The 20,149-nt window shown below is 34.1% G+C and overlaps 1 protein-coding gene across 2 annotated transcripts in view; it reads left to right on the top strand.

Annotated features, from left to right (window-relative positions):
- The window catches only part of LOC134546318 (FK506-binding protein 15-like), a 123,382-nt gene that overhangs the window by 14,605 nt on the left and 88,628 nt on the right, over positions 1–20,149 (top strand). For both annotated transcript variants that reach the window (XM_063389058.1, XM_063389057.1), the window contains exons 6-7: positions 16,285–16,413; positions 19,407–19,555. In XM_063389058.1, the coding sequence (XP_063245128.1) occupies positions 16,285–16,413; positions 19,407–19,555 (278 nt within the window). The remainder of the gene's footprint in view (positions 1–16,284; positions 16,414–19,406; positions 19,556–20,149) is intronic.

Below are 20,149 nucleotides of genomic sequence, written 5' to 3'. Positions count from 1 at the left end.
AATTAAAATAACCCATTGTCAGGATCATGCTTCTACAACTAAGCAAGATTTGTGGTGACTTCAAGCTGATATATCTAATTCAGTTTCAGTTATATGTCTCGTTATAGGCATTTGAAAAAAAAAGTGTTTTTTCAGTTAATTTTCAGGGCTATCCTAAAAGGGATTATTGAATAACATTGCAAGTGCTGCAAAGAAGAATCGCAGTAAGTCATACTAAATCCACCTATAATTAGAGACATGAATTTTCGCCGCAGAAACGTGAATTTCATTGTTTTCATGGGTTTTTGCGAAATGTTAACAATTTTGGAATCTATTCACGAAATTTGAAGTTTGAAAAGCATTTCTGTTGAGGTTTTTTTTTTTCATAACAGAACTGCTGCACGGAAATTACATTCATTTAATAATCACAGAATACAAAAGCATGTCAAACAATTAAAATTAATGAGGCATTCAACTAAAACATACTTCATATTAATTGAATTGAAAATGAAAACCTAGTGCATTCGGGGCTTTCAAATGTAGTTTACTTGGCTGGTAACAGCGCACTGTGCATGCAAAGAGAACTATCGATATCACGCTATGTTCACGATCTCTATACAGGCATCAACGTAACCAAACATTTATGATGTTGATGCCAGAAGAGCCTGGCTGGATTTTCATTCTCATACGGCGACAAAACAGATAATTTTATGAAGATTGAAATTGTGTTTGAAACTGAAATAATTTTTTTTTCTGTTAAATAATTAAACTGTAATAATGTAACTTACAATGCAATGGATTTCAACTTCGTATCATACGGGAAATAAAGTTTTTGGACATAGTCTTAAAATGGGAGGGGAAAAAAAGTTTATCTAATGGAAAAATGAGATTCATGGTAAAAAAAATTTTAAATATTATTTTAAAATGTGCTGCCTTTGTAATATTTCACTGCAAAGTGCAAACGTGAATAACCTGTTAACTAATCAGCGGTTGTTACCGTTTACTGATCCCTATGGGGCTATGGATGCTGTATTTTTAGGGCTGTGTATGTTTACAAACATGTTTTCGCATTATTAATTTTTTGAATTCCCTTAACGTTTGTGTGAAAGGTTGGTGTTACTAGGCTCGTCACATATAATTACTTGTTTTGTTACTAGTTGTGATTGCGATTTTGTGTATGGTATATATTGGCAGAAATGCCGAAAGTTGTAGTGTCTGCCTTGACTCGAGCAAATGAGTTATCTGCTGAAGGCATTCATTCCAGTGACAGAAAGATTTTGTTTTGTAAGTTCTGAAACGCATGTGTGAGTTGGGAAAGAAGAGACACTATAGTAAAACATATAAAAGTGAAAAGCATATCAATAATAAAAGAATTTTAAGTGCAAAAAAGGCCATCCTTCAGCAAACGATTGGTAGCAGTTTCCAGGTTGTTAAAAAAAGAAAAGTTGCAGCGGATAATTTTGCACTCAAGACTACAACAGCATTTATGAAGGCAAATATTCCTCTTGAGAAGCTACAGGAACCTAGCATCAGAGACTGGATACATGAATTTGTTGAAGGTTAGTTGTAAATATGTTTTTTGTCGAAAATTCTTCTACAGCCTCTACAGATCAGGCCGTATGTATTTACTAATTATTGCAAATTGGGTTTGACATTTACAAGTTGTTACAAGTCAACAAATACTAGCATCATTTTTTATCTCTTTCAGTAAGAGTAATATTAAAATAGCTACATTTATTGGGGATAATTTTTTAGGGGCTGGAGATATGCCAACAGTCAGAACATTGAGAGAAAAGTACGTACCAATAGCAGCTGAGGAAAGATTTGCCACCATTAAAGCTGAAATTGCTGGAAATATCTAGTGGTTTTGGCTGATGAGACCATAGACAAGAGAGGAAAGTGCGTCTTTGTTGTACTTTTCCGCCTCATGGAACCAAATGCGTCTCAGAAAGTTTTTCTTGCTGATGTTCATTTCCTAGAAGCTGCCAATTCTACCCATTGTTCCATAGATGTGCTAGATTGTTTGAAAAAGTATGATGTTAGCTATGATTCAGTAGTTGCTTTTGTCAGTGATGGGGCTCGTTACATGTCCAAGTGTAGTGACTGTCTCAAAGTCACGCTGGGTGACGAAGTATTGCATGTGCAGTGCTGGGCTCATAAGCTCTGCATTGTTGGCAATATCTGGCCGAAAGTTTGTACTGAACTCATCAATGCAGTTGTTAAGCGCAAGGCAGCATTTCAGAATACTAGGAAACGCAAACATCTTTACACACAGTTTCTGACAGAGAAATATTCAGGCACTGACAAGAAAATTTGTCAGTTCCTGTTCCAGTCCTCACTCGCTGAAACAGCTGGTTGAAGTCAGTGTTGTATGTTTCTGAGTATCTGACTGACATAGTTGAGTTTTTCGGTTCAAACGAAATGCAAAACTCACCAAATGCAGGAGTAGAGTTTTTCAATGCTATTCCGAAGTCAGATATTCAGAAAGTACACATCCAAGCCGTGTTTTTTCGAGAACATGCTGCACAGTTGATGGAACTTATAGACTGTCTGGAGGGGTCTTCATATCCAACCAGCCATATTCTTTGTGGTAAACTTTCGAAACTGAAAGATGGTTTTTCAGTAGCAGCAAATGGGATTTTTGAATCTGAAACTGCTACTTTACTAGAAGATTTAGGAAACAAAGTTCTACAGGCCGAAGTAAAGCAGACACACCAGCGTACTTCACCACTTTCCATGGATAAGCTACAAGAGCAAATGTCTAGAGATCCTTGCAGGAAGACATTTGAAGTGGTGGGAAAGCTGTTCAACCCTTCTAGTGTTGTCCTCAATGACGTGAACAGCAGCTTGGTCACATCATTTCAAACCCTTCCTGGCATGAAACTTACTGTCTTGACACCATCCCACATTGTTTGTGGTTACACATGATTTAAGGAAAACTTTAAATTAGAGGCAGAAAAGAAACAGCCTGATGTTGTAGAAGTTCTTCTTTCTATGAAGCATGACTTTCCTGCTTTTGTTTGTGCTGCACTGAGAGCTGTTTGGCTGCCATGTTCGAACGTTGACAGCGAGAGGTGTTTTTCTTCCTATGGTACAGTTGTGACAGATAGGCGGCACAACTTACTGGAGGAAAACACAGAGATAATGACTATGTTTTCTTTTTACCAGTCTTAGTGACATTTCTAAACTTTTTGCTGGCAAAAAAACAGTTTCAACAAAAAAAATTTATCCAAGCTCATCATTGATTAAGATTCATATCAGTTTGATGTGTACATGCATGTTGTGTTGTGTCAGTTTGTTAAGGGTGTAAAATAATATTACAGTGTTTAAGTGACTTATTAGTGGCAAAATAATGTGTGCAGAATTCAAACACTGCTTAAATATGGATCTGTGCTGGAATATAAGCGTTTTATTGTAAATAGTCTGCTTTTAGTGATGTGAGAACATAAATTGTTTCACCGCTTTTCATGTTATTTAAACACTTTTTAGTTTTTGTTTTACCACTTTTGAGTAATTTTATTTACCGAAAAGTTCATGTCCCTACCTATAATGCTATAATGCATACACTGTTTCGAGTGACGCTAGTTATAAAGTCTGATAATTACATTAATTAATTTGTGTTTAAATCAGAAATAATTGTTTTCAGACATTTCAAGTAAATTCTTAAACCAGAAGTCCTTTGAAGGAGGGTCATGCATTTATATTGACTGAATAATGGGAACATTTTGATTTAAGAAAGTTAAATTGTCTTTCTGTATTATTATGGTTTTAGTAAATATCAGTGGTAAAAAATTTATGGTTTTGCAAAGACACTTTTTAGATGTGCTCTACGTAACATTCCTGATTAATTAGCAAGACATAAGTCGATACAGTCCGAATGTCCTTTTTCTATTTCTTATTCTTTCTTACTTTCCTTGATATGAAAAGTAACGTTTTAATTATTGAAATGAAAAGTATATGTATTGGTGTTGTTTAAATGATGTTATGAATAACACAGGTCTGTGAAATTTTCTTTTTTTAAAAGTTTTTTTGTTAAATGGTTAATATTTGTTTTAATTGTCTTAAAAGTAATAGAAAACTGTATTCATATGATATATGCCACGACACATTTATCAGATTTAGATGATGATGATATAGTATTTGAATACGAAAAAGAACAAAACAAAAATTTAATAAAATGAATGAGAATCATTTTAGAATGTTTTATAAAGTTTTATTGAGTCTCTAGCTATTAAAATACAACATTAAGGTATACATGAAGAAAACAATTAATAATAACGTTTTCTTTTTGAAAAAAAAGCTGTGTTTTGTTGGTTTTCGTTTATGATTTTTTATTTCATCTCTGTGTATCATCCAGCAATAGTCCGCCATCATATTAACATCCCAACGGCCTTGATATCTCCTTTCCATCTCTTTTATGTCTTGATGAAACCGTTCATATTGTTCTTCACTGTAGTCGCCTAGATTTTTTGGGAAACAATCAATGTGAGACTTCAATAAATGAATTTTCAGACTCATATTACAGCCTAAATTTTTATAGGTGTTTAACATTTCCTGGACAATATTTTTATACGCAGGATATTTTGTGTTCCTTAGAAACTTAGATAATACATTTTTAAAGCCATGCCAGGCATTTGGTTCTAAGGTTATCACTTTTTCAAATTCTGTATCCCTAATCAGTTTCCTGATACGTATCAGGTCCCGTAAATATTCCCTCTTTCAACTTCGCATCAGATAAGCTAGGGAAACATGAACAAAGATACTTTAAAGTATTTCCATCTTGCGGTAATGCCTTTACGAGCTATTTGATCAAATCAAGTTTGATGTGAAGTGGTGGAAGAAATATTTTTTCGGGATACATCAAGCTCAGATTGATGACATTTTTTACTCCAACTTTCAATTCCATTCTAATTTTCCAATCAGTTTTTTTCCAATGTAAATTTCTTGCTCTACTGTCCCATATAACAGGGGAATTTTTTTGTAGCCTTGCTGTTGACCAAGAAGCATGCATATGATTTTTAAGTCACCGCAAACTAACCATTTGTGTTCGGTGTATTTTATTTTCTCCAAAACATTTTTAAAGTTTTTGTGTGTTTCTTTAAGATGAACTGAATGAGGTACAGGTATTGATGCAAATTTATTGCCAATATGCAAAAGGACAGCCTTTAAGCTTCTTTTTGAAGAATCTATAAAGAGTCACCATTCTTGTGTATTGTATTCGATATTGAATTTTTGTATTAAACTGCCAATATCACAGAAAAATACTAAATTATCCTCTCTCTTAAATACTCCACAAATTCTTGTTCTCTGCTTCGATACCAGTAAAATGTATTTGCAGCATCTAATAAATTGTTTTCTTTTAGTCGAGAACCGAGAAGTTCTGCAGAGTCCTTAGGTAATCCAAGATCCCGTACCATATCATTCAGTTCTTGCTGTTTTAAAGGTCGAGGGTCATTTGTAGGGTGAAAATTTTCACCACTGCTTTGCAGATGATCACTTTATTCTGATTTTTGTGATAAAGGTGTTTCGAAGCTGTTAGTGTTAGTAGGAACTGGTATGGGTAATTCAGGTCCATGTGGAACTGGCTTTGTTACAGACGAAACATCAGGATACACAATTTGCGTGGTTTTTAGAATTATATCCTGTTACATTGGTGAAACAAAAATAACAATCATCTGTATGATTTTTTTTGTTCCCGCCACAATCATAGAATACCGAATGACAATGATTTTGATTTACTGTAAGTCCACTGTCTAACACTTCAACACATAGCCGACATACTGTATGCCCAACCCACTGTTTCTCTTGGTAACATAACCTCATTCCGAAGTAAGCATAATAAGCATTTTTCACAAAGTCTGTTATTTTTAATCTTTGCTTAACTATTGTATATTGTCCGCAAATATTGCAAAAATACATTTGGATTGTTTTTGTAACTCCGAGGAGTAAGGTTCTGCGAAGCTTCGAGAATGTCTAAACTCGAATCGAATCTCGTATGGTTCGACGAATCTAATCTTAGTTTAAAAAGATTCGTGCCATATTTCACTTACATAAACCATAAACACAAACATAATTTCCGTACGTGTACACTGACAACGGCACTTGTGTGGCATTAAATGCAATGCAACGAATTAATAATGTGACGAATCAACCAACATTATTTTGCTCTTTCAGTAATAGCTATTCATCTCCATCATAACGTATTTATTTCCGACGACGCCGGTGTGTACCTCTATTACGCTATCCCGCATGTCAACAGCAGCTCTGGAAACAAAAGCCAGAGCTAGTTTGCATCGCGCCCACCAGGATGCGCTAGTGATGATGACGAATCATGGCGGACACGCATTTAGGAAAAACATACGGGAATTACGTTAACAAGTTAAATAATCTTTCTAATAATAGAAAACATTACGTTTATTAGTTTTTAAAATCTTATAAGAACTAAAATATAACTCCCATTATTATGACATCATCATTTGATAAGTCTGAAATGTTTTTAGCGCCTACTTAGGAATGTTACGACCAAGACCGAAACCTCTTATGTAAACAATGTGGTACGAGATTTTTTTAAATTATCAAATTGTAAAACAAATTATTTTGATTAACAAAACTATCTTATGAAGAAAAAAAATTATTTGAATAACGCTGTTTTCTTGAAACGCATTAAGTAGGGCGCTGCAGTGTTTGTCTAGATAGTTAAGACAAAACAATTTTGATTACTGTGTTTTTCGACTTTGCGTTAACAGTGTTTTTTGGTTATCCGTGGACCCATTACCCCGGATAATCGAGAGTCTACTGTATTTGGAGATGCAAGACTGACTATGTAATGCGCATACGTGAACAGCTGAGCTTCATCAGCATCATAGAGTAAATAAAGTACTAGAGTAAATAAAGTACTAGTACAGAGTGGACACTCAATGCTATTGCAGTTCTACGTTTTTTTTATTCAGAAATGCTCTAGTTGCTATACAAAAACGCAAACTTGACAAACATTAAAATGAAGTTGCAATGGCTTAAAACCGAGATAAAATACCTTCTGGAGTAAGACTTACGTTTCAAATTATAAGTAAATTTTAATTTAAATACAACATTGTTCGTAGAAAGTACAATTTGCAGTTAATATGCTTAAAACACTAACTTGAATAGTAGGGAAATTTGTAGCTTCAACTGAATGTTGGCGAGCTTGTGACTTTTTTCGTGCATGCATTAATATTTGTAAAAATATGGATTTAAATTTTTTTTTCCTTATAAGCAAATCATTTAACTAAATATCGCTAAACGTAACATAAAATGATTTAGGAGAGCAATATTTTTAAAACAATAAGTAAATTTCTTACCTTCGGGACAGTGTTTGCCTTAACCTCATTTCGGTTAAAAATGTTTTGTTTACGTATCATAACATTTGTTAAAATGCATAACATGTAACATATTTTTGGATTATATTAAATTGCTGCATTTTTTAATGTCCAAGAAACAATTTCTGTTCTAGTAGAATCACGTTGATTGAAGTTAAGGTTAAGGTGGGTCTACACTGTGTAACAAAACAAGTTATAAAATGTTATATTACAAAGTTATACAACATGTTACAAAATGAAAAGAATGAAAATTATATTACAAGTTACACAACAAAGTTATATAACTTGTTATGAAAACGTGAAGAAAAATGTTATATAACACCATGTTTTATAACAAAATAAGTGTTATAAAACAAGTTATATGTTTCCCATGCAGTGTCGGTAAAGATCAAAGGAAGTTAAATAACTTGTTGTATAACATGTTGGCCGTTTGTCCACACTGGTATACATATTTAAAAACATGTAACATGTTATGAAACAAGTTGTATTACTTGTTATATAACTTATTATATAACTTGTTATGTAACATGTTATGAAACAAGTTGTATAACTTGTTGTATAACATGTTACAAATATAACATGTTTTTGTTATATAGTGTAGACCCACCTTTAGGATTTTCGTAGGTACCTACCGAATTGCATTACAAATCGCAAACAAAACTAATGCATAAAAAAACGTGCAGAAGTATTTAATCATTAACACAGGCAATGTGTATTTATGGCAAATTTAACTGCCTAAGTTGTACAATTTTCCCACAAAAACTGAAATGAAGCTGTTACCAATGGCATCAATTCTTTATGGATTAGGTGAAAGTACAAATCATTCTCGTATCTTCACTTCTTGAAGACAGGTGTATAGCAATTGTTACGGAAAAAAAACCTTAATTTCAACATAAAAATTTAAAAGACACTTCATTTTATCGCAACCCTCACCTCGGTAATTGTTCCGTACCACGTATCCAAGTTTATCCCTTGATACTGTTGGCATGATCATGTATGATTTATCCGGTGGCACATGATGCTTGCTGTTTTAATTAATGTTAAAACAGCAAGAATCATTACCACAGGATAATGCCATTAGTATCAAGGGTTAGACTTGGATACGCAATACAAAATTTTTACCCACACCTCCCTCTCGACCAAAAAATAAAATTCATACAAAACATTTAGACTAATTAAAGTATATAAGTATCAAGTTTGAGCAGAATTTGAGACTCATTGACATTTAGAACAGTACCTAGGTATTAATGTATTGTGTGCTTGTCCTCAACGTGCGACTACACACAGCCTAAAAAGAGGAAATTCTGTAGGGCATGAAAACAAAATACTCATCACTATTTTAATCACACAAAACTTTTATTTTGTATCGTTTTAATAATTTACACATACCTAGTTTCGTCAAGCGGAAACTTAAAGTAAAATTAATTATTATTATCTCTTCTCTTGTTGTACCAGTAGTTAACACAACACGTAGCCGAATCAGGCATGTTTCATAACAGTCAACAGTGATTTATAAAGTAGTTCATGAAATCATTGATATTATTTAACGAGATTACTATTTCAACATGATTGAAACAAAATTTCCTTAGAAAGTTTTTTATTAAACCTAATATTACTTAATTCAACGCCGACGCCATTAATTATGGTGTTGGTTAAACAAGTGGTTCAACATGCCAACGAAAATTTGTTTATTTTCTTTTAAGTAAATATATTATTTTCATTTCAACAATACCAATTTATGCCATAAATTTGATAAAATGTTAAAACAAATGTAATATTTATTTAATCAACGTGGTATTTTGATTATAATTTTCGTGCTCAGATGTTGGATAAAACTGTATAGCAACTGGAAAAATGCGATTGCCTTGCCCTATGAAGTGTCCCCCCCCTGATCATCATCATGTGATTAAAGTAGCGTGCAATATTCTTGTACATGAATGCCATAGCTGTGGTACACATACCCCAATACTCCGGGTATACTACAGGTATCGTATGTAACAGCGTCCAACAGACATGACTCCCGTTGACAAAAGGCAACATAGTTATGGTACATTATGCTAAATTCGTCTGAGCGTACCACAGAATGCGGACTCGTAAAATATCTTTTTGCGCAGTGTTTTGTAGTAGACTTGCGCATAATAGTTCGCGACCGGGAGCGCTCCTTTTAGTTCGCAGCTCCTTGGCGAACTAGGTCGCTCTTTTAGTTCGTCCGCTCCTTGATCCACTCCCATCTCGAATTCAAAGAAGACAGGTCACAGATAGTTCGTTCGCTTTGCTACCGCTACTGCAGGCGATCTTCTTTGTATGTTATAATAGTTATTTTTTATAATGATCAGTGTTGTGAACGCCTAGATTATTATCCTTTTTTGGGTTATTATACATCAAATAAGTAAATAAAACAATAATTTACATAATTGGGTAAAATGGCGTATATAACAGTTCTGTTTTTATTCTTCACTTAAAATACACTATAATCGAAAAATTTTGATTTATAAAAGGATTTATTTTATAGCTAGTTTCAGAAATATTATTTATGAAATGCGTTTATTTTAGTGAATAAAATACCGTTTTATAAATATACAAATTATATTTTTTTAAGAAATAATCAACAAAAAATGCGTTATTATGTACAGGCTACAAAATTACCTAAATTATTAAGAAAAAAGACCCATTACTCTTCTAATTTGTTACCTTTCAATTAGATATATAAAAACTAATAAAAACTCATAAGTAAGATTGTATGCTAATATTGGTTAAGAATGTGTATGTTCATTAGGACCTATATATAATCCACTAAATTTAGCAAGTTCAACAACACTTAATATACACTATAATCGAAAAATTTTAATTTCTAAAATAATTTATTTATTAGCTAGTTTAAGAAATATTATTTATGAAATGTGTTTATTTTAATGAATAAAGTACCGTTTTATGCCTATAAAAATACAATTTTTAATTTTTTTTAAATTTTAGAAATAATCAATAAAAAATTGTTTGTCTGTAAAGTCGGTTTACGGACGAAAGTTTAACGTGACGTCATAACAAAACATTGATGTAATGATAGCATACTTTTATGAATAAAATTTTATCGAATTATCACTATTTTGTATTTATACAAAGAAGGAGTGAAATGAAATCTACAATTTAATTGATAAATTTACTTTTATTTGCACTCATTAATTCAAATATGTTTATTACTTTAACGAAGAGATTATTTTAACTATAACTTTTATACATGTTTGCTATTTAACTTCTTACAATCTGTGTTATTCTGTTAAGGATAGGACGATGATAGGAAAAGTAGGAAACGAATGGGAGTGTTTCAAGTTTAATGTGCCTCGAAAAAGTCCAATCGATGGTTGTTCCAATCGAGTGGAAGAGAGATAGATGCGGCGCAAGCGTACAATGAGCGTAACGGGACACAGCGTAACGTGACAATGTGCGCAACGGGACACTTTTTCGTGCGTGCAGCCGGCGTTCATCGATTTATTAGACGTCACGTCAAAAATAAGTTTATTTAACAATGGTTTTATCTAAGTCAAAATTTTAATATTAAAGTTGTCATCAGCTGTCAAAATTATTTTATGAATATTGAAATCATTTTGTAAACACTGATATAACTACCTAATGTAATTATGTCTGACTTGTTCTCAGTATACACCACGGTTTCCCCACCACGAAGTTACCGTGCTCGGACACGAGTATAAAGCTATCATCTGAAAATGTTTCATTGCAGTAAACATTTGCAGCGATCAAGAGTCAACATTTTTGTAAAGTCAGTATCCATTAGACGTCTGAAATTTCAGCTATCCGACCCGAGCAGATAACGATAGCCAGCCAAAAGACCAGCGACATAGCCGTAATTAATACTGGAAAGGGAGAACGAGTGACGACTTTTGATAAGAGCCAGATCATGTGCGCAGAACTAAAAGAAGGAGATCGGAAAAGAACGAACTAATAAACTGAGGAGCGAGGGATCTGGGAACTAGTTCGCGTAGTTCGTCTGTGGGAGCGCTCTTCCGAACTAGTTCGTTCGCGAACTACACAAGTCTATTTTGTAGTGACTTGAAACATTTACTGCCACATAAAACCGATACTATTGAATGTTAATATACTCTAATGCGTTATTAATTCATATTATTCACTTTTACTCAATTGCAGGACAACCAGAATCTACTTAATTATTTTTTACGTTGGCTCGGCCACGCTTGTCTACCCTAGCAGTTGTACCGTCTGCCGTGGCCATTTTTGTACTGTATTGTAGAGGTGTAAAAGTAACGAAAAAAAGTGTACCCGTATGTATTCGTTACTATAACAATCAGTACTCGTTACTATCGTATCGTTACTCGTTACTTCTGATACCGCATAACATGCAACGAATCGAGTCGTATTGCGTATGCGTACATTATGACGTCGCGTAAATAATAATAATTAGAATACATACAATTAACAATATTTGATAATTAACAGTTTTTGTTAACCAAGAAACAATTAAATCTCATTAGAGCGGCCTTATATTATCTCTTTTAAGATAATAAAAAAACGTGAAAATTCGCGATAATAAAAAACAAAAACATACATATTTCCAATTTGTAAAAAATACTTTCTTACGTTGTTTCTGTTCCAATCTCAAACGTTGTCTACACACACAATACCTTTAATAAACAGTAAAAAAACTTGGACGACGAATTTCCAAATTATACTTTACTTAATAAACAAACATCGTTCTTTGTAACATAAATTCATCGAATATGCGCGCGCATGCGTGAAACATACGAAACATGCGAGTAACGAAATATGCGAGTAAAGAAATGCAGCCGTGTGTAACGTTTCGTTACTCGTATATAGACGGCGCACCCGTTACTCAGTAACGAATACATACGGTTTGCTACAGCTCTACTGTATTGGACATGGATACAGGACAGATTGCAATGGAAGACCAAAGTACCTCTGAGCCTGAATCGGTACAGAGGGGCAGCATCCAGCCAGAGATTGAGTCAAAAACAAAACGATAATTGAACAAGGCTTTGTGAAACACTATGAAGTTGTGGATGAAAAAACAGCAATGTGCAAACATTGCAAAAAGAACAACAAAACTCCAACAAGTAATCATTTACTTTACCGAAAACGTGGTTATTTAATTTTTTTGTTAACCAGAAGTGTGCAGCAACATAATATTTTGACCTTTTCTGTGCACCATGAATAAAAATTCAAACAAAATATTAATGTTTTAATGAGTAATTGCTGGTATCATTGTTAGTTAATTTCGCTTAACTAAAATATCAATATTTATACTGGATGTTAAAATCTGTAAATTGTTTACATTTAAACTTAAACGTTAATGTGGTTTCAAAGTATATAGGTATTTTGTTTTTACGTAAAATGTATGAAAATATGCAATACATTTAATTATTGAATGTCTGACCTGCCCCTCTAGGTACAACAACATGTCTTATTCTTCAAATTCAAAGATGCCATCTAACTGAATATACTGAATACGTAGCTGAAAAAACTTCTGTCAAGTATCAAACTTCAGCAGGGAAAAAATTCTCATGATTCGAAAAATATTCGAGGTTCGGGAATCTTTAAAGATTCGATTCGAGACAAAAATCCTAGATTTGCAGAAGCCTACCGAGGAGCCATAGTTACAGATTTAATAAAATAATATTTTATTACACTTTTTTTTTTGCAGTTTAAACCACTATGATTAGTCATAGACTACATAAAACTCTTTTTTTTATATACTTTTTCTCACAGGGGAAAGGCAGGTTAGTAACAATAGACTACTATAGGATGGTCGGTCATAGAATATAGAATAGAAATATAGATCATGGAATCAATTTTGTAAAAAAAAAAAAAAAACTTACCGATCTAACAAACTTTTATACTATATTTATCTATATGCAAAAAGAATGTGACGTGATATGTTAAAACAAAGTTTATATTTGCTATATACAGACCAACATCTACATGATTGGTATAAATTTATTAAAAAAACTTTTTCATCGCAGACCTCTGTAATATTATATTTACTCCTAAACTCATAGAGAAGGACCAAATGTGTATGTAATTGTATCCTTAAAGACACATAAAAGTTGGGTGAATTGAGATGCAGTCGATGTTATTTTATGTGTGGTCATATAACTATTTTGAATGTCTAATATTTTGTTATTTACCATTATTACCAAAAAAAAATAAGTCAAGTATATTCTGCAAGCATCTGTAATTTAGTGTGTGTGTGGGTTTACTGTGTTGGCACCCAAATTACTATTGATGATAAACAACTTACAGTAAAACCCTGTTAAGATGTTTTTCAAGGGACTGGATGCTAAAATCTTCTTAACAGGGAAAACTTCTTAAAAGGGAAATACAGTTGATTCATAAAAATCAATTTTAATAAAATATTACATACTGTTTAACTCAAAATTACTTACCAATTATCGTCGGCACGCTGGAAAAACTATATAATTATATCAGTAAATTGAATTATTTAAAATGAATTTTTTAATAAGCACAATAAAAAACAATTATCAAAACACCAAAAAAAAATATTAACATTTACTGTTTTGAAAAAAAAAACTGCATTAGAGTTCTTTGTTTCAACACATTTTCGTTCTGATGCATCACAAAATTGTCCAGTTCCCATAAACTCTTCCTCACACTATCTAGAACATTTGGTGTTCCATGAACAAATAATCTCAGCTTGTCCAGGTGGTCAAGCGCTTCATAGTAAGTTGGCATGAAAAAATTAGGTGCTCTTGAAGAGTTTTCCAATTTGCACTGCATGTAGAAGCACATGCAATTGGTTCACTGTCCTCAAATGCTTCTTCAGGGAAAATATCGTTAACTTGTTGAGCACCAAAGCCTGCTTTTCTGAAGTGATTGCTAATGATGGTTGAGTCAATCATTTCCCATGAAGCAGCAAGGAAATGCACGGTGTCCAGGATGTTGATTTTATAACCACTAGTTTTGGTACTTTTCATTCTTCTTATAAGTCGTAACACAAGGCGCTTACGAAAATGCTGTTTCAGTTTTTTTATAATTCCCTGGTCCATGGTTTGTAGCCTGGATGTTGAATTTGGTGCAAAAAATTCAATCTGGATATTTCTAAGGTTGGATATTTCCTTGGGATGAGCAGGGCAGTGATCCATGAAAAGCAAAATCTTTCGGTTTTTGCAACCCATCTTTGCATCCAATGCTCTCACATAATCTTCAAAAATGCTGTCTGTCATCCACGCAGACTTGTTGTTTGCATACTTGCACTGTAATGTCTTTTATAACACCATGGTTTTTTTGGTTTCCCAATTACCAGCAATGGTAACTTTTCAGTGCTATCCATGTTGGCACCCAATAACACTGTCACTTGTTCCTTACTTTGTTGCCTCCATTGCATGTTTCACCTTTTAAAACAAAGGTTTTGTCCGGAAGCATGTTGAAAAACAGACCACATTCATCGATGTTGAATACGTTTTTTGGTTCAAAGTCCCTTATAATTGCAGGCAACTTTGTGTTTATTCAACTCTGGACAGTGTCATCACACACACTCTCAGATTCTCCACTTACAGTTCTATAGACAATTCCTACTCTGTTCTTAAATCTGTCGAGCCAGCCATTCGAAGCTTGAAATTCAACACCTAGGTTATGTGCGATTTGTACAGCTTTCTCTCTTAAAATGGGGCCGTTCGTTGGAATTCCAAGTGCCCTCTGTTCTTTAAACCACGCCAAGAGTAAAATTTATACTTCTTCGTATTTACCAATTTTCATTTTTTTACACTTTGATGAAACATTAGTAGCCAAAAGTTGGTCTCGCTTCATCATGATTCCGTTCAAAGTATACGGCGGCATCCCGAGTTTTTTTGCCATACTTACTCTTGGTATCAAAGGATTCGCATCAACTTCTGATATTACTTCAAACGACAATGCCTTGCATTTAATGGTTCCTCCACTACTTGTAGATTCCATTATGCACTATTTGCCACAACACTAAATATTTATTATGCTTGATAACCTTAAAATCACACCTAAAAATATCGCAAAACTAAAAAAGAATAATGGCTGGTAGAAAATATGGTTTGCTGCGTGTTCGTCACGTGTTATAACACGAATAGGAAAAAAGGCATGTAAATGGAATAGCCTCACAGTCTATTCAATTGCAAGCAGATGATTGGTGGAATATAAAACTTGTAACAGCGTGCGGCGTGTGGCACAGGTTTCGATGGTCGTGCACGTTTCTCATTCGTCAGATGTTCTGCCTTGAATGAGGGAAATGGCGTGCAGATGGAACAGTGTCTCAATGCAAGCAGATGATCGGTCGAAAAATACACTTGTAACTGCGTGCGGCATCTGCAAAGGTTTCGATGGTCTAGTGCAAGTTAAAATTATTTAGTTGTCATTCGAAAATAAGTTTATTTTTGAAAATTAAAAATAAATATAGTTTAAAAGTTTAAAGATAAAAATTATATAATGTTTTTCCTACAAATGGTGAACTTTATGTGCGGGAAGCATCTATTAATGCAAACGTTATGAATGGGAAATATTAACTAGGGGATATATGGAAGTGATCAAGGGAATAATTTTTTGAACTTAATAAGCGGGAAAACGTATTATGGGGAAACATCTTAAACAAGTTTTACTGTATTTTGTTATTACACACCTAACACTATTATATATATATATATATATATATATATATATATATATGGTCAGTATAAACCATGTAACTGTTGTCAAAAGCGATTACTTTTCTCTTATGTAACTATGGTATAGAAAGGGTGTGGGTGCAGTACAAAAACAATTACACAAACGACAAAGCAGCCACTGCAAGCAGGCAGGTACCACATGCAAAGACGCAGTAGGCACTACATGTAGTTCCGTATGCAGGTAGGCACCACACTGTGGTGTTGGAATTTCCGATTTCAGTTTTAACAGTTGTGTATTTGTTTGGTTGCAGGAAATTGACAGTAGTGTGGCGAGTGGCAAAGGTATGCGTGTGAAGGTCAAGAAAGATGTATGGGAAGAATGTCTCGAAGGACTTTGTAAAGGAGCCAAGCGCTTGATAGTGTTGCCTCCAAATTTAATGGTATGTCTGTCTGGGTTGTTATTGTCAGCAAAGCCTATTTCCTCGTGTTGTCTATAAATGTCTCCTTAACCAATGAGCAGCATGAGTTTTGTATGGTGAAAAGCATCATTTTTATCACTTAGACTACAAGTTGATGTAAACTTATTACTGAATGTTGAAGTACAAAGGCACTTTATAGAAGTATGAATAGTAAGCTTACATGCTGTTAAGAAAATAATTGGGTATATTATATATGTAAGTTAATATCAGTACATAAATAGTATATAATTTGTTTTAATCACGTGTCAATCGGTTTACACCAAGGTTAGTAGAGAGAGGTTGCCTCGATCGCTTGCGAATCGTTCTGCGCATTGCGTCACTTGCAGCCCCGGCTCGGCTTGCCAGCCCGTCCGCTCCTATCAGTTACTTAGTTTACAAGCACATCTGCTCATAATAACGTGTCAAACTACAGCGTAATGCAGGGAGAGTTATTGTTGTGAGGAGTTTAATTGAGAGTGCGTGTGTTATAAAATGTTAGTGTTGCTTATATCATAAGTGCACAGGTGCTTCGTTAATTATAACTAGCAGGCAAAATGTTAAGAACACGAATTTAAAGTGAATTTGTTTTGTTAGGCTAAACGCTGTTAAAAAGTTGTATTTAAACATTAAAATTCCAGGTACGCTGTGTACAGTGGCTGTGTGTACAAATAGTTTGGTAAAAACAAAATCTTTACCTGAAACAAATCATATAAAATATCATTGATTCCCACGCAATGATCATCTGTTGAAAGAGTGGGTTCAGAAATGCCGACGTGATGGTGAGTGGAATCCAAAAACAACTTACATATGTTCAGAGCACTTTATAGATGATGATTACGAGCCTGACTTGAAAGCTGAGTTGTTAAATACATGCACTAAAAGACATCTTTAAACCAAATGCTGTACCTTCATTAAAACTTGGAATTACAACACCTGTAGAAACATTGGAAAGTCGTGTGTGCCGAAAAGACCGAGTTAAATGCAGGGAAAAAAAATGTTATGTAAATTAATTGTAGGTTCAAATGAAAATGTAAGTGAGGAAGAAACATGTTCTTGTAGTCAATTAAACCATTCCAAGTCTTGTTCTAACAATGACTCGGTTGAAATGCTTAAGAAGGAAAAGTCAAATTCTTAAAGAAAATTTGTTTCTTGCTGAAAGAAAGTCAGTTTTAAATTTGGAAGTCATGAAAAAACTGAAAAAATAAAACGTAAATATTAAAAACAAACAAAAAAACAGTTCTTCGTTAGAGTTCCGCATGCGGAATATTCTTTCAAGTGTTTTTTTTTCTTCAAAAAATCAAATTGACTTATTACTTTCGTTGAAAAAAAGAGTAAACTGGACCAATGAGGAAATATCCCTCGCTTTCACTTTGCGTTATTTCAGTAAGCTATGTTATTTATTTTTAAAACAGAAACTTAACTTCCCATTGCCTGGACTTTCAACTCTTCAACGATGGGCATCTTCATTTGACATGAGAAAAGGTATCCTAGTAAAACATGTTTGAACTTTTGAATGTAGCACATTCTTCGTTGCTAGACTTCGAACGCATTGTTGTTCTTTGACGAAGTAAAAGTGAAGAAAATGCTTGAGTATGATTCAAAAGAGGATGAAACAATTACACGAAAAACTGCTCTATTTATGTTAGAAATTAATTTTTAAATCTAACTTCAGTTTATTTATATTGCAAACATTCCCAAAACGTTTTAATGAGCTATGGCTTCTTTTATTAAACATTAAGAAAATGATATGCAATCATTTTAAATATTATAATCTTGCTGAGAAATAAATAAAAATAAACCGTTTTGTTTACTAGTTACATGTTAATTATATTAATTTTTAAAAATTCATGGATTCATCATTGATATTTTGAAAATTTTTACTGTCACTGAAAAAATATGTTGAAATTAATAATTCATCCTTGTTTTCAGTCACAGCATTTTGTCATTTGAAAAGCATATCAAAACGATTATAATTAACAGTAATCAACAAAGCATAAATGAAATACTATAAGTATTGCGTAGCAGACATGTGAAATGAGCCGAGTTGATAAGAGAAAGCCGTCAGTCAGCAGGTGTAGTATTACGGCTGGGAATGGCGGGGCTGCAGATGACGTTAGAGCGGAGTGTCGGGCTGTCTACATTGTTCTTACGGGATCGAGACAACCTCTCTCTACTAACCTTGGGTTTACACAGCAAACTCCAACATTTACTAATATCTTTGAATATATATACTGTATAGAAGTCGCCAGCCCAGGTTAAAATTTCTAATAAGGTTTTTGAGGTAGTTGGTTAATTCACCGCCGCAATCGCCACCATCTCTAGGGCATCGACTTGTGGTGGTCCCTAGCGGACAAGTGTCGAACTCTTCAAACACCCCTTCCCCCTCCCGTTGAACGACCTCGAGCTGAAGTAAATGATGGGTGGGGGGTGCGGGGAATGACAGCGGGCGACAGTGCTGCGCTCTAACGTGTAAATAACAACTAAGACGATACAGGGCGTTACTGCAGCGCACTGCAGTGGTGAAGTTCCCAAGCTGCTCATCATACGCTTCTGAAAAACGTAGAGTAAATCCTATCCACTCGCGACTTCTATACAGTATATATATTCAAAGCTAATATTACTTAGTTTAATGATTATTTAGTTTATGTACCCGCTTAAAATGGGCCATCATTGTAAGGACTGTTGTATGATTATAACCCAAGTTATCATTTTTAAAGAAAATAAACTGCTGGTGTGATTTCCAAACTCTTTTTATAATTGAGTTTAGCCAATACAATAAAAAAACAGCATTCGATACTTAAAACAATGTTTTCAACATAAATATTTCTGTGAAGCCACTAAAGGGATTTAAAGGTATAAAAAGTTTCTTATATTGAATAAAGTAGTAATGTGAAAATACTGATACTCATGCCATATACACACATATACGTATATATTTCCATTAAATGTTTTCTAATAATTTTTTTTTCTTCCAGGGTATGTGGAAAGAGCAAGTGGATGTTCATTCTAGGCTGGCATTAGAAGTGGAGGTCACTCGTGTGAAAATAAGTTTAGGTTCCAGGGAAAATGTTCACTCCAGGTTACCGTCCTCACACGACAGTGGAGAAAGTGCTTTCGACTCCAGGTAGATATCTGGATCACATGAGTCATGTTCTGTCCATAATTTATCACTTTTAATGGCCTAACAGCTCATCTCTTTGAACCTTAAGGAGAAAGGGAGAAGTATCTTAGTAAAAAAATTTTTTAACACATCTGTGAAAAAATTAATTAATCGCAAGTCACACAATTACACTCTCACAGTATCACACAGTCATACACACACAGTCCCAGGTGGCAGATAGGGGAGTGCTCATTGTCTGCTTCGTTCGACAGAGGGTAGGAATGAAATAAAATAGCTCCCGCGGACCAAATACCCCAAGCCAAGGAGGTGAGACATCATGCCGAGGGCTGGATGGTACCAGGGTCATGGTGCCATAAGCGATTCCCCTGTGGCAACTAGTCTCACCCCATGCGTACTGAAGTAGCCTTACTGCAGGAAAGCTGAATAAGGGAGTTGGTCTTTTAGTATCCGGCATACTTGTGAGAACAAGATGGATAAAGTTAAAACAAAAAAAAAATGAACAGGAGAGCAGACTAAGTGTCCCACAAGGCATAAAGGGTCAAATGAGCCCTGAGCAAACATAGGAGTTGTGGGACAAGTAAGAGAAGTGAATTGCCA

This window comes from Bacillus rossius, chromosome 1, assembly GCF_032445375.1.
Source record: "Bacillus rossius redtenbacheri isolate Brsri chromosome 1, Brsri_v3, whole genome shotgun sequence".
NCBI lineage: Eukaryota > Metazoa > Arthropoda > Insecta > Phasmatodea > Bacillidae > Bacillus > Bacillus rossius.
The sequence above is the reverse complement of the archived record's forward strand: the minus strand, read 5'-3'. Positions and strand labels throughout refer to the sequence as shown.